We start from the raw sequence: 14,689 nt of genomic DNA, 5'->3' as shown, positions 1-14,689 counted from the left end.
TGTAGTATATATAAATGATTTGGAGGAAAATGTAACTGGTCTGATTAGTAAGTTTGCAGACGACACAAAGGTTGGTGGAATTGCGGATAGCGATGAGGACTGTCTGAGGATACAGCAGGATTTAGATTGTCTGGAGACTTGGGCGGAGAGATGGCAGATGGAGTTTAACCTGGACAAATGTGAGGTAATGCATTTTGGAAGGGCTAATGCAGGTAGGGAATATACAGTGAATGGTAGAACCCTCAAGAGTATTGAAAGTCAAAGAGATCTAGGAGTACAGGTCCACTGATCACTGAAAGGGGCTACACAGGTGGAGAAGGTAGTCAAGAAGGCATACGGCATGCTTGCCTTCATTGGCCGGGGCATTGAGTATAAGAATTGGCAAGTCATGTTGCAGCTGTATAGAACCTTAGTTAGGCCACACTTGGAGTATAGTGTTCAATTCTGGTCGCCACACTACCAGAAGGATGTGGAGGCTTTAGAGAGGGTGCAGAAGAGATTTACCAGAATGTTGCCTGGTATGGAGGGCATAAGCTATGAGGAGCGATTGAATAAACTCGGTTTGTTCTCACTGGAACGAAGGAGGTTGAGGGGCGACCTGATAGAGGTATACAAAATTATGAGGGGCATAGACAGAGTGGATAGTCAGAGGCTTTTCCCCAGGGTAGAGGGGTCAATTACTAGGGGGCATAGGTTTAAGGTGAGAGGGGCAAAGTTTAGAGTAGATGTACGAGGCAAGTTTTTTACGCAGAGGGTAGTGGGTGCCTGGAACTCACTACCGGAGGAGGTAGTGGAGGCAGGGACGATAGGGACATTTAAGGGGCATCTTGACAAATATATGAATAGGATGGGAATAGAGGGATACGGACCCAGGAAGTGTAGAAGATTGTAGTTTAGTCGGGCAGTATGGTCGGCACGGGCTTGGAGGGCCGAAGGGCCTGTTCCTGTGCTGTACATTTCTTTGTTCTTTGTTCTTTGTTCTTTTCCTTATTCCTCATTTGCAAACATCTCTCTATTATAAATGATGAGAGCAGTACATTTAGAAGCATTAATGGATGGACAAGGCAGCTTGGGTTATGAAATGCAAGTCAAGCTGAGCAATCATACCATTACTGCCCCATTACATCCCCATTACTGCCCCATTACTGCCCCATTACTGCCCCCGTATTGGGGGCCAATAGAAATGAAATGAAAATTGCTTATTGTTACAAGTAGGCTTCAAATGAAGTTACTGTGAAAAGCCCCTAGTCGCCACATTCTGGCACCTGTTCAGGGAGGCTGGTACGGGAATCGAACCGTGCTGCTGGCCTGCCTTGGTCTGCTTTAGAAGCCAGTGATTTATCCCTGTGCTAAACAACCCTCAACAATGTTTTCTGTCCCCACGCCAGGACTTTATCCGTCCTCACTATTGGCCTGATTTCCCCCTTTACGAAGAATTCTATCCCACCTCCTTTGCCTTTTTGTCTGTCCTTCCCAAATAATTCGGCTGCGATCTCTGCTGCCCTGCCGATGGAATTGCGACTATATCATAACCGTTTTATCTATTTCTGCTGTTAATTTATCTGCTGTATTGTGACTGCTCCAGACATTCAGTCACAAAGCCATCAGCCCCGCTCCTCCCCAGGTGTGACCCATCCTGTTTGTACAGGTCCCACCTCCTCCAGAGCTGGTCCTAATGTCCCAGCAATCTGAATCCCTCTCTCCTACACCATTTTTCTCCAGCCTATCCTGCTATTTTTACTCTCTAGCACGTGGCACTGGTAGTAATCCTGACATCACTTACCTTTGAGGTCCAATTTTTTACCAATGTGCACCATGACCACTGGCTGTTCACCCTCCCCCTCCCAATTGTCCACATTAATTCTTCCCAACTTTTACAGATGCACCATAGAAAGCATCCTATCGGGCTGCATCACAGCCTGGTATGGCAACTGCTCGGCCCAGGACCGCAAGAAACTTCAGAGAGTCGTGAACACAGCCCAGTCCATCACACGAACCTGCCTCCCATCCATTGACTCCATCTACACCTCCTGCTGCCTGGGGAAAGCGGGCAGCATAATCAAAGATCCCTCCCACCCGGCTTACTCACTCTTCCAACTTCTTCCATTGGGCAGGAGATACAGAAGTCTGAGAACACGCACGAACAGACTCAAAAACAGCTTCTTCCCCACTGTCACCAGAGTCCTAAATGACCCTCTTATGGACTGACCTCATTAACACTACACCCTGTATGCTTCATCCGATGCCAGTGCTTATGTAGTTACATTGTGTACCTTGTGTTGCCCTATTATGTATTTTATTTTATTCCCTTTTCTTCTCATGTACTTAATGATCTGTTGAGCTGCTCGCAGAAAAATGCTTTTCACTGTACCTCGGTACACGTGACAATAAACAAATTTGAATGTCCTGTGACTGGTCCGAGACATTCTTGAGCCCAGAACCAGGGAGGCACCACCATCCTGGCCACAGAAGCACCTGTCTGTTCCTCTGACTATTGACTCCTCTATCACTATAGCACACTGGGCTAAATCGCTGCCTTTGAAAGCAGGCCAGCAGCACGGTTCAATTCCCGTACCAGTCTCCCCGAACAGGTGCCGGAATGTGGCGACTAGGGGCTTTTCACAGTAACTTCATTTGAAGCCTACTTGTGACAAAGAACAAAGAAATGTACAGCACAGGAACAGGCCCTTCGGCCCTCCAAGCCCGTGCCGACCATACTGCCCGACTAAACTACAATCTTCTACACTTCCTGGGTCCGTATCCTTCTATTCCCATCCTATTCATATATTTGTCAAGATGACAATAAGCGATTTTCATTTCATTTCATTTTTCACATCCCAGAATACTCTCTGCTTTATTAACTGCTCTCTCCACCTATCCTGACCTATCAGTCAATATCCACCACTATCTAATTATCCCCCTCCTTTCATGTTTTCATTCCCAGATCTTTCTGTGAAGGTGAGGAGTATTCTATTAAATATCTCAAACGTACTTTTCTCCAGATGACGGCCGCACAGTGGTTAGCATTGTTGCTTCACAGCTCCAGGGTCCCAGGTTCGATTCCGGCTTGGGTCACTGTCTGTGCGGAGTCTGCACATCCTCCCCGTGTGTGCGTGGATTTCCTCCGGGTGCTCCGGTTTCCTCCCACAGTCCAAAGATGTGCAGGTTAGGTGGATTGGCCATGATAAATTGCCCTTAGTGTCCAAAAGGTTAGGAGGGGTTATTGGGTTACGGGGATAGGGTGGAGGCGTGGGCTTAATTGGGGTGCTCTTTCCAAGGGCCAGTGCAGACTCGATGGCCCGAATGGCCTCCTTCTATGATTCTCATTTCTGAAGCCCATCCTTTCCCTCATTGACCTCACAGTGTGGTTGTGATGTCTGTTGGATTGTCGGTGTTTGTGTCTTTGACCCTGGCCTTTCTCTCTCCTGTCAGTGTGTGTAGGGATCGGAAATGGCATTGCACCAACAGGCCATGTACTGGAACCTGCCTTGCTACAGGAGACCCTCACTACATGACGTTTGATGGGCGGATGTTCAGCTTCCTTGGTGACTGTGACTATGTGTTAGTTGAAGAACACCGCAATCTCTTCACTGTTACAGCTGAGAATGTGCCGTGTGGAACCAGCCGGGTCACGTGTACTAAATCCGTCGTGGTGATCATTGGAAACACAATTATCCACCTTCTGAAGGGTAAGGTGGAGCCCACAGAGTGGGTGTGAACTTGGGGAAAATAGATGATTCCGTCTTTTTCTGCAGTCGGTTAGTAGCCGGAAAGCTGGGAAAAATGACCATGTGGACGGGATCTGAGAGTCAAAGTAAATACAGGAAACTCCGAGACGGACTGTAAAGAGGATAAGAGGGGCAGAGAGGGACTGAGAATAGATTCGGATTGATGGAGAAGAAAATGTTAAAGTCCTTGAGAAACATAATTAGTGACGAGAGGAATCAAAAGGGGGAAGATGATTCAGGACCGAATCAAGATCTTATTATGAGACAGACCGAATTGTTCAGAGTTTTACAGCACAGAACGAGGCCATTCAGCCAATCCTGTCTGTCAGGCATCAAGCACCGATCCGAGTCCTGTTTCCAGCACTGGGCCCATAGCCTTGCACGCTGGGGCATTTCAAATGCTGATCTAACTCCTGTTTCAATGTTCTGAGGGTCTCTGCCTCCACCCCCCTTTCAGGCAGCGAATCCCAGACTCCCACCCCCTCTGGGGGAAAAGGTCTTTCCTCACATCCCCCCTAACCCTCCTGCCCCTGATTATCTTCCCGATCTATGTCCCTCATAGTTTTGTAAACCTCAATCAGTTCCCTCCTCAGCTTTCCCGACTCGAAAGAAAACATCCTGGGCCTTTTGGCTCGGAGCGGGTACAGGACATTCTGGAGGGGGGGGGGGGGGGGTGAACAGCCAGTGGTCGTGGTCCACATCGGGACAAAATGACATCAGGAAAAAAAGGGATGAGGTCCTAAAAGCAGAATACAGGGAGCGAGGAAGGGAGTTAAGAAATCGGACCTCGAAGGTAGTAATTATAGGCCAGTTGGCTTAACTTCGGTAGTAGGGAAGATGCTGGAATCTATCATCAAGGACGAAATAGCGAGGCATCTGGATGGAAATTGTCCCATTGGGCAGACGCAGCATGGGTTCATAAAGGGCAGGTCGTGCCTAACTAATTTAGTGGAATTTTTTGAGGACATTAACAGTGCGGTAGATAACGGGGAGCCAATGGATGTGGTATATCTGGATTTCCAGAAAGCCTTTGACAAGGTGCCACACAAAAGGTTGTTGCATAAGATAAAGATGCATAGCATTAAGGGGAAAGTAGTAGCATGGATAGAGGATTGGTTAATTAATAGAAAGCAAAGAGTGGGGATTAATGGGTGTTTCTCTGGTTCGCAATCAGTAGCTAGTGGTGTCCCTCAGGGATCAGTGTTGGGCCCACAACTGTTCACAATTTACAGAGATGATTTGGAGTTGGGGACCAAGGGCAATGTGTCCAAGTTTGCAGACGACACTAAGATAAGTGGTAAAGCAAAAAGTGCAGAGGATACTGGAAGTCTGCAGAGGGATATGGATAGGCTAAGTGAATGGGCTAGGGTCTGGCAGATGGAATACAATGTTGACAAATGTGAGGTAGGAATAACAGCAAAAGGGATTATTTAAATGATAAAATATTAAAACATGCTGCTGTGCAGAGAGATCTGGGTGTGTTAGTGCATGAGCCGCAAAAAGTTGGTTTACAGGTGCAACAGGTGATTAAGAAGGTAAATGGAATTTTGTCCATTGCTGGAGGGATGGAGTTTAAGGCTAGGGAGGTTATGCTGCAATTGTATAAGGCGTTAGTGAGGTCACACCTGGAGTATTGTGTTCAGTTTTGGTCTCCTTACTTGAGAAAGGACGTACTGGCACTGGAGGGTGTGCAGAGGAGATTCACCAGGTTAATCCCAGAGCTGAAGGGGTTGGATTACGAGGAGAGGTTGAGTAGACTGGGACTGTACTCGTTGGAATTTAGAAGGATGAAGGGGGATCTTATAGAAACGTATTAAATTATGAAGGGAATAGATAGGATAGATGCGGGCAGGTTGTTTCCACTGGCGGGTGAAAGCAGAACTAGGGGGCATAGCCTCAAAATAAGGGGAAGTAGATTTAGGACTGAGTTTAGGAGGAACTTCTTCACCCAAAGGGTTGTGAATCTATGGAATTCCTTGCCCAGTGAAGCAGTTGAGGCTCCTTCATTAAATGTTTTTAAGGTAAAGATAGATAGTTTTTTGAAGAATAAAGGGATTAAGGGTTGTGTGGATGGAGAAACAGCTGGCTTGTAATGCTGAACAAGGCCAGCAGCACGGTTCAATTTCCGTACCAGCCTCCCCGAACAGGCGGCGGAATGTGGCGACTAGGGGCTTTTCACAGTAACTTCATTGAAGCCTACTTGTGACCATAAGCGATTATTATTATATATGGCAAGTGAAATCGAATGCAGACAAGTGGGAAGAATAAGGAGAGGGAATCCAGGATAAAGGGTGTGATTGGACAGGGGGGAGATGCTCTGTATCACTCCGTGTGTATTATGATTCTGTGCCTCTTATCTCCACAGGGAAGGATGTGATGATAAATGGCGCTGGAGTGAAACTGCCCAAAGCGTACAGTGGGAGTGGACTCTTCCTCCATCAGGCAGGTCTATTTGTGTCGGTCACCACCAATTTGGGACTGTATGTCCTCTGGGACGGAGGTAAGTGCTGTTCAAACTGAAGCTGTTTGACGTAAAGAATCTCACAGCAATGTGAGTCTGATTGGACGAACCTGCTGAAATTCCCCCCAATCCCTCTCAGACGAATAAAAGTAAATTGGGATCCCAACTCGGTGAAACGCGGAAAATACTAATCCCCGTCCAGGTGCACCTTCACCAATCCACCCGAGACCGGCCAGAATCCCGCAGATGGGAGTGAAATAGGTGGGAATTGTCCAGTGGGAAGCACCATCGGCCCTGGATTCAACTCACCCGGAAACCCAAACTCAACCAATCCCAAAATGACCCCAGAATATACTGCATCAACTCAGCCGGTCTGGAAGCAATGGTGAAGACAGAGACAGACGGAAGGTCTGTGAGGAAGAAAGATAAATACGGCAATTTTCGGGAACCTTGGATGACGAATGATATTGTAGGCCTCGTCAAAAAGAAAAAGGAGGCATTTGTCAGGGCTAAAAGGCTGGGAACAGACGAAGCCTGTGAGGCATATAAGGAAAGTAGGAAGGAACTTAAGCAGGGAGTCAGGAGGGCTAGAAGGGGTCATGAAAAGTCATTGGCAAATAGGGTTAAGGAAAATCCCAAGGCTTTTTACACTTACATAAAAAGCAAGAGGGTAGCCAGGGAAAGGGTTGGCCCACTGAAGGATAGGCAAGGGAATCTATGTGTGGAGCCAGAGGAAATGGGCGAGGTGCTAAATGAATACTTTGCATCAGTATTCACCAAAGAGAAGGACTCGGTGAATGTTGAGTCTGGAGAAGGGGGTGTAGATAGCCTGGGTCACATTGAGATCCAAAAAGACGAGGTGTTTGGCGTCTTGAAAAATATTAAGGTGGATAAGTCCCCAGGGCCTGATGGGATCTACCCCAGAATACTGAATGAGGCTAGAGAGGAAATTGCTGAGGTCTTGACAGAAATCTTTGGATCCTCACTGTCTTCAGGTGATGTCCCGGAGGACTGGAGAATAGCCAATGTTGTTCCTTTGTTTAAGAAGGGTAGCAAGGATAATCCTGGGAACTACAGGCCGGTGAGCCTTACGTCAGTGGTAGGGAAATTATTGGAGATGATTCTTCGAGACAGGATCTACTCCCATTTGGAAGCACATGGACGTATTAGTGAGAGGCAGCACGGTTTTGTGAAGGGGAGGTCGTGTCTTACTAACTTGATAGAGTTTTTCGAGGAGGAGGTCACAAAGATGATTGATGCAGGTAGGACAGTGGATGTTGTCTATATGGACTTCAGTAAGGCCTTTGACAAGGTCCCTCACGGCAGACTGGTACAAAAGGTGAAGTCACACGGGATCAGACGTGAGCTGGCAAGATGGATACAGAACTGGCTAGGTCATAGAAGGCAGAGAGTAGCAATGGAAGGGTGCTTTTCTGATTGGAGGGCTGTTACTAGTGGTGTTCCACAGGGATCAGTGCTGGGACCTTTGCTGTTTGTAGTATATATAAATGATTTGGAGGAAAATGTAACTGGTCTGATTAGTAAGTTTGCAGACGACACAAAGGTTGGTGGAATTGCGGATAGCGATGAGGACTGTCAGAGGATACAGCAGGATTTAGATTGTCTGGAGACTTGGGCGGAGAGATGGCAGATGGAGTTTAATCTGGCCAAATGTGAGGTAATGCATTTTGGAAGGTCTAATACAGGTGGGAAATATACAGTAACTGGGAAAACCATGAAGTGTATTGATAGGCAGAGGGATCTGGATATACAGGTCCGCAAGTGGCAACACAGGTGGAGAAGGTAGTCAAGAAGGCATACGGCATGCTTGCCTTTATCGACCGGGGCACTGAGTATAAAAATTGGCAAGTCATGTTGCAGTTGTATAGAACCTTAGTTAGGCCACACTTGGAGTATAGTGTTCAATTCTGGCCGCCACACTACCAGAAGGATGTGGAGGCTTTAGAGAGGGTGCAGAAGAGGTTTACCAGGATGTTGCCTGGTATGGAGGGCATTAGCTATGAGGAGCGGTTGAATAAACTCGGTTTGTTCTCACTGGAACGACGGAGGTTGAGGGGAGACCTGATAGAGGTCTACAAAATTATGAGGGGCATAGACAGAGTGGATAGTCAGAGGCTTTTCCCCAGGGTAGAGGGGTCAATTACTAGGGGGCATAGGTTTAAGGTGAGAGGGGCAAGGTTTAGAGTAGATGTACGAGGCAAGTTTTTTACACAGAGGGTAGTGGGTGCCTGGAACTCGCTACCGGAGGAGGTGGTGGAAGCAGGGACGATAGGGACATTTAAGGGGCATCTTGACAAATACATGAATAGGATGGGAATAGAGGGATACGGACCCAGGAAGTGTAGAAGATTGTAGTTTAGTCGGGCAGCATGGTCGGCACGGGCTTGGAGGGCCGAAGCTTTGTTCTTTGCCTGTTACTATGGGAACGGTACGAGTCTCCTCCACCCGGAAAACTGAGATAAATATTGAATTAGCATCTCTACCATTTCTGTGTTCCCCAATATTAAATCCCTGGTCCTGACCTTCAAAGGACCAACATTCACTTCAGCTACTTTTTTCTCTTTTAGATACTTAGAGAAACTTTTGCTCGCCTTGTTTATGTTTTTCGCTGGTTTTCTTTCATAATTTACCTTTTATTACGTTTTTAGTAATCCTTTGTTGATCTTGAAAAGTTTCCTCATTGTCTATCCTGCCTCTGGCCTTTGCGATCTGTTAGTTTTGGTCTTTATCTTACCTTTAACTTTCTCTCTTAGCCGACTCTCTTCCTCACTCGGATATATTTTATTTGTGAGGAATTGAGTATCTCCTTAAACAGCTGCCACTGCTCATCAGCCAAACCTTTGAGCCTTCCTGCTCACTCGGCCAAATCTGACCTCACGCCGATGTCATTTCCTTTGTTTAATTCCAGAGTGTGGGACTCCACTTCCTCACCCTCAGAATTTCAACTTCAGTTTGCACACTATGATCACGCTTCCCTCGAGGGTTCTTAACTGTGAGGTCATTAATTAATCCCTCCTCATTACACAATACCAAATGCTGACGAGCTGCTCCTTCGTTGGTCCCCCAACAGACTGTTCCCGGAAACAACCTCGAATCCATTCAATCAACTCTGCCTCCACGCTCCCCTTGCTAATTTCATTCCTCCAGTCGATGTGCATATGAGAGTCACCCATTATTATTGCCTTTCTTCCAAACCCCCTGTATTTCCGGGTTTATAAAGTCCTCAATCAGTCTGTTTGGGCACAGTAAGAAGTTTTACAACACCAGGTTAAAGTCCAACAGGTTTGTTACGATGTCACTAGCTTTCGGAGCGCTGCTCCTTCCTCAGGTGAATGAAGAGGTCTGTTCCAGAAACACATATATAGACAAATTCAAAGATGCCAAACAATGCTTGGAATGCGACCATTAGCAGGTGATTAAATCTTTACAGATCCAGAGATGGGGTAACCCCAGGTTAATGAGGTGTGAATTGTCTCAAGCCAGGACAGTTGGTAGGATTTTGCAGGCCAGATGGTGGGGGATGAATGTAATGCGACATGAATCCCAGGTCCCGGTTGAGGCCGCACTCATGTGTGCGGAACTTGGCTATAAGTTTCTGCTCGGCGATTCTGCGTTGTCGCGCGTCCTGAAGGCCGCCTTGGAGAACGCTTACCCGGAGATCAGAGGCTGAATGCCCTTGACTGCTGAAGTGTTCCTCGACTGGAAGGGAACATTCCTGCCTGGTGATTGTTGCGCGATGTCCGTTCATTCGTTGTCGCAGCGTCTGCATGGTCTCGCCAATGTACCACGCTTTGGGACATCCTTTCCTGCAGCGTATGAGGTAGACAACGTTGGCCGAGTCGCACGAGTATGTACCGCGTACCTGGTGGGTGGTGTTCTCACGTGTAATAGTGGTATCCATGTCGATGATCTGGCACGTCTTGCAGAGATTACCATGACAGGGTTGTGTGGTGTCGTGGTCACTGTTCTGAAGACTGGGTAGTTTGCTGCAAACAATGGTTCGTTTGAGGTTGCGCGGTTGTTTGAAGGCAAGTAGTGGGGGGGTGGGGATGACCTTGGCAAGGTGTTCACCTTCATCGATGACGTGTTGAAGGCTGTGAAGAAGATGACGTAGTTTCTCCGCTCCGGGGAAGTACTGGACGACGAAGGGTATTCTGTCGGTTGTGTCCCATGTTTGTCTTCTGAGGAGGTCGGTCCGGTTTTTCGCTGTGGCGCGTTGGAACTGTCGACCGATGAGTCGAGTGCCATATCCCGTTCGTACGAGGGCATCTTTCAACGTCTGTAGATGTCTGTCACGCTCCTCCTCGTCTGAGCAAATCCTGTGTATACGGAGCGCTTGTCCATAGGGGATGGCTTCTTTAATGTGTTTAGGGTGGAAGCTGGAGAAGTGGAGTATCGTGAGGTTATCCGTGGGTTTGCGGTAAAGCGAAATGCTGAGGTGACCGTCCTTGATGGAGACGAGTGTGTCCAAGAATACAACTGATTTTGGAGAGTAGTCCATGGTGAGTCTGATGGTTGGATGGAACTTATTGATGTCATCGTGTAGTCGTTTCAGTGATTCCTCGCCGTGGGTCCAAAGGAAAAAAATGTCATCGATGTATCTGGTGTATAACGTCGGTTGAAGGTCCTGTGCGGTGAGTAGGTCCTGTTCAAACTTGTGCATGAAGATGTTGGCGTATTGGGGTGCGAATTTGGTCCCCATGGCTGTTCCGTGCGTCTGGATGAAGATGGTGTCGAAGGTGAAGACGTTGTGATCCAGAATGAAGCGGATGAGTTGCAGAATTGCGTCTGGAGATTGGCAGTTGTCGGTGTTGAGTACTGTTGTAGCAATGCCATTGTCATGGGGGACGTCTGTTTGGGGACCGAGAGATTAGTCTTACCAAGGACTGTGTCCCTTTGCTGTTTCTGATTTCTGCCCAGACTGATTCCACATCGTGCTCTCAAGGGTTTGTGTCATTTCTCAATACAGCTCTGATCACGTTCCTCACCAGCAGGGCTACGACACTCCTTCTCCTTTCAGTCTAACTTTCCAAATATTGCACTTGGATGCCCAGATCCCTCTAGCTCAGCCCGGCAATCTCTCACCATTTAATCAGCTTTTTTAAGATGTGGAGATGCCGGCGTTGGACTGGGGTAAGCACAGTAAGAAGTCTTACAATCATTCACCTGAGGAAGGAGCAGCGCTCCGAAAGCTAGTGACATCGAAACAAACCTGTTGGACTTTAACCTGGTGTTGTAAGACTTCTTACTTTTTAAAAATGCACAGTTTCACATTTTCCCACATTATTCTCCAATTTCCAGATCTTCACCCACTCACAACTTATTCATATAAAAACATACATAGAAAATAGCAGGAGGAGGCCATTCGGCCCTTCGAGACTGCTTCGCCATTCATTATGATCATGGCTGATCATCAAGTTCAATACCCTGACCAAACCTCCGCCCCCCCCCCCCCCCCCATATCCCTCGATCCCTTTAGCCCCAAGAGCTGTATCGAATTCCTTCTTCAAATTACACAACGTTTTCGCCTCAACTACTTTCTGTGGGAGTGAATTCCACAGATTCACCGCTCTCTGGGTGAAGAAATTTCTCCTCACCTCAATCCTAAAAGGTTTACCCCTTATCCTCAAACTGTGACCCCGAGTTTTGGACTCCATCGGGAACATTTTTTGAATCTACCGTCTAATCCTGATGGAATTCTGTAAGTTTCTATGAGATCCCCTCTCACTCTTCTAAACTCCAGTGAATTTAATCCAAACCCACTTAGTCTCTCCTCATATGACAGTCCCGCCAACCCAGGAATCAGCCTGGTAAACCTTCGCTGCACTCCCTCCAGAGCAAGAACATCCTTCCTCAGATAAGGACACCAAAACTGCCCACAATACTCCCGGTGTGACCTCACCAATGCCCTGTACAATTGCAGTAAAACATCTCTATTCCTGTACTCAAATCCTCTCGCTACGAAGGTCAACATTCCATTTCCCTTCTTTCCTGCCGGCTGTACCTGCCGCTTACTTTCAGCGACTGATGCACGAGGACACCAAGGTCTCGCTGAGTCTCCGCCTCTCTCAATTTACTCCCATTCCAATAATAATCTGATTTCCTATTTTTGCTACTGAAGTGGATAACCTCACGTTTATCCACATTATACTGCATCAGCCTTGCATGTGCCCACTCACTCAGCCTGTCCAAATCCCGCTGAAGCATCTCTGCATCCTCCTCACAGCTCACCCTCCCACCCAACTTTGTCTCATCTGCAAATTTGGAGATAATACATTTAGTTCCTTCGTCCAAATCATTAATGTGATAATGTGAACAGTTGGGGTCCCAGCACAGGGCCGTGCGGTACCCCACTAGTCACTGCCTGTCTGCTAACCAGCTGTCTATCTATCTCCAGACTCTACCCACAATCCCATGCACTCTAACTTTACACATTAATCTGCTCTGTGAGATCTTGTCGAAAGCCTTCTGAAAGTCTAAATAAACCACATCCACCGGTTCTCCCTGGTCAACTCTACTAGTTACATCTTCAAAGAATTCCAGTAGATTTGTTAAGCGTGATTTCCCTTTAGTAAATCCATGCTGACTGTCTGATTACACCCCTGCGTTCCAAATGCTGTGCTGTGAAATCCTTGATAATGGATTCCAGCAACTTCCCCACTGCCGACGTTAGGCTCACTGGTCTCTCGTTCCCTGTTTTCTCTCTGCCTCCCTTTCTGAATCGCGGGTTACATTCCGGAGTCCAAAATTGTTTGGAAAATGACCAGCAGTGGATCTACTGGGCGGATTCTCCCAGCCCCGGGCCGGAGAATGGCTGTAACCGCGTCACCCCGACGCCGGCGCGCGAATCTCCGAGGTGCAGAGAATCAGCTCCATTTGCGGCGTTGCGTTTGGTGCGCCGCTGGCCGCGGGCAGCTGTCCGCGGCGGGGCTGCCGATTCTCCGGCCTGGATGGGCCGAGCGGCCACGCGGAAACAGCAGAGTCTCACCGGCGCCGTCCACCCCTGGTCACTGCCGGCGGGAACTCTGCGCGAAGGGTCGGGGGGCGGCCTGTGGGGGGAGGGGGCGTCTCTGTCCCCGGGGGGGGGGGGGGGGGGGGCTCCGATGGGGTCTGGCCAGCGATCGGGGCCCACCGATCGACGGGCCAGCCTCCCCCCCCCCCCCCCCCCCCCCGGGGCCTACTTGGTTGTGCGGCCGGCCCCTGAACCCCCACGCCATGTTGCGTCGGCGCCGGTGCCCTGAAGAAGTCCCCTGCGCATGCGAGGGTCGGCGCGATGCACATCTGGCACCGGGAAAGGAGGCTGGAGCGGTGTGAACCGTGCTGGCCCCCTGTGGGGCCAGAATCATGGGGCCAGTGCCGTGCTGGCCCCCTGTGGGGCCAGAATCGGTCGTCCCCGTGCCTGTTGCGCGCCATCGTGAATCGCGACGGTGTTCCCAACGGCGCGAACACTCTGTCTCCATTTCGGAGAAGTGCACCCCCTAGGGCCACTTCCTGAAGTACTCTGGGATGGAGATTATCCGGCCCTGGAGATTTATCCACCTTCAATCCCATTAATTTCCCCAAACCATTTCTTTACTAACACTAATTTCTTTCAGCTCCTCACTGAAACTTGTGTTTCCCGAACTTCCGGTACATTATTCATGTCTCCCTTTGTGAAGACAGAAGCAAAATAAGAATTTAGTTCCTCAGCCATTTCTTTGTTCCTGTTATGAATCCCCCGTCTCTGACTGTCAGGGGCCGACATTAGTTTTTCTCAATCTTTTTCTCTTTACATACGCACAGAAACTTTCACAGTTAGTTTTTATGTTCCCCACCAGCTTTCTCTCCTATTGTATTTTCCCTTCTTAATCAACCCCTTGGTCTGCCTTTGCTGAATTTTAAACTGTTCCCAATCCTCAGGTCTATTGCTTTTTCTTGATAATTTTGAATGCTTCCCTATGTAACCTCCTCATTCCCTCTTCACAATTTACTATCCTCCTTCTCTTTGTGTCGTCAGCAAATTTCACGACCACACCTTCGGTCCCTACATCCAATCATTGATGTAAAAACATTGAGGCCCCAGCACTGATCCCAGCACGCCAACCTGAAATAAACCCATTGATGCCAACTCTGCCCCCTGCCAGTTGGGCAATCTTCACTCCACACCAATATGGTATCCCTCACACCATGAGCATTTATTTTCCACAATAACCTTTCATGGGGCATCTTATCAAATGCTTTCTAGAAATCTAAGTATAGTCCATCCCCCGGTTCCCCTTTATCCACAGCGGATGTAACTCCTTCAAAGAACTCCAAATACATTACATCGACTAGCTCCCCTTTATACATTTTTCTTGTTACAACCTTTAAGAGCTTTCATAAAATTTATCAAACACAATTTTTCTTTCACAAAACTATGTTGACTCTGTCTGATTGTGTGACAATTTTCTAAATATTGTGCCAATGCCTCCTTCACAAAAGCTGAGTGATTACTGGAGAA

At 48.0% G+C, this 14,689-nt stretch overlaps 1 protein-coding gene across 1 annotated transcript in view; it reads left to right on the top strand.

Moving 5' to 3' along the window:
• Nucleotides 1-14,689, top strand: part of sspo (SCO-spondin) — a 1,206,999-nt gene that overhangs the window by 230,474 nt on the left and 961,836 nt on the right. Inside the window, 2 exon segments of the mRNA XM_072468611.1 lie at nt 3,433-3,689; nt 6,094-6,228. Coding sequence (XP_072324712.1) covers nt 3,433-3,689; nt 6,094-6,228 — 392 coding nt within the window.

The sequence above is a fragment of the Scyliorhinus torazame genome, chromosome 11 (assembly GCF_047496885.1).
Source record: "Scyliorhinus torazame isolate Kashiwa2021f chromosome 11, sScyTor2.1, whole genome shotgun sequence".
NCBI classification, from domain to species: Eukaryota; Metazoa; Chordata; class Chondrichthyes; order Carcharhiniformes; family Scyliorhinidae; genus Scyliorhinus; species Scyliorhinus torazame.
Note: the sequence above shows the minus strand (reverse complement) of the source record. Positions and strands in the feature narration are given on the sequence as shown.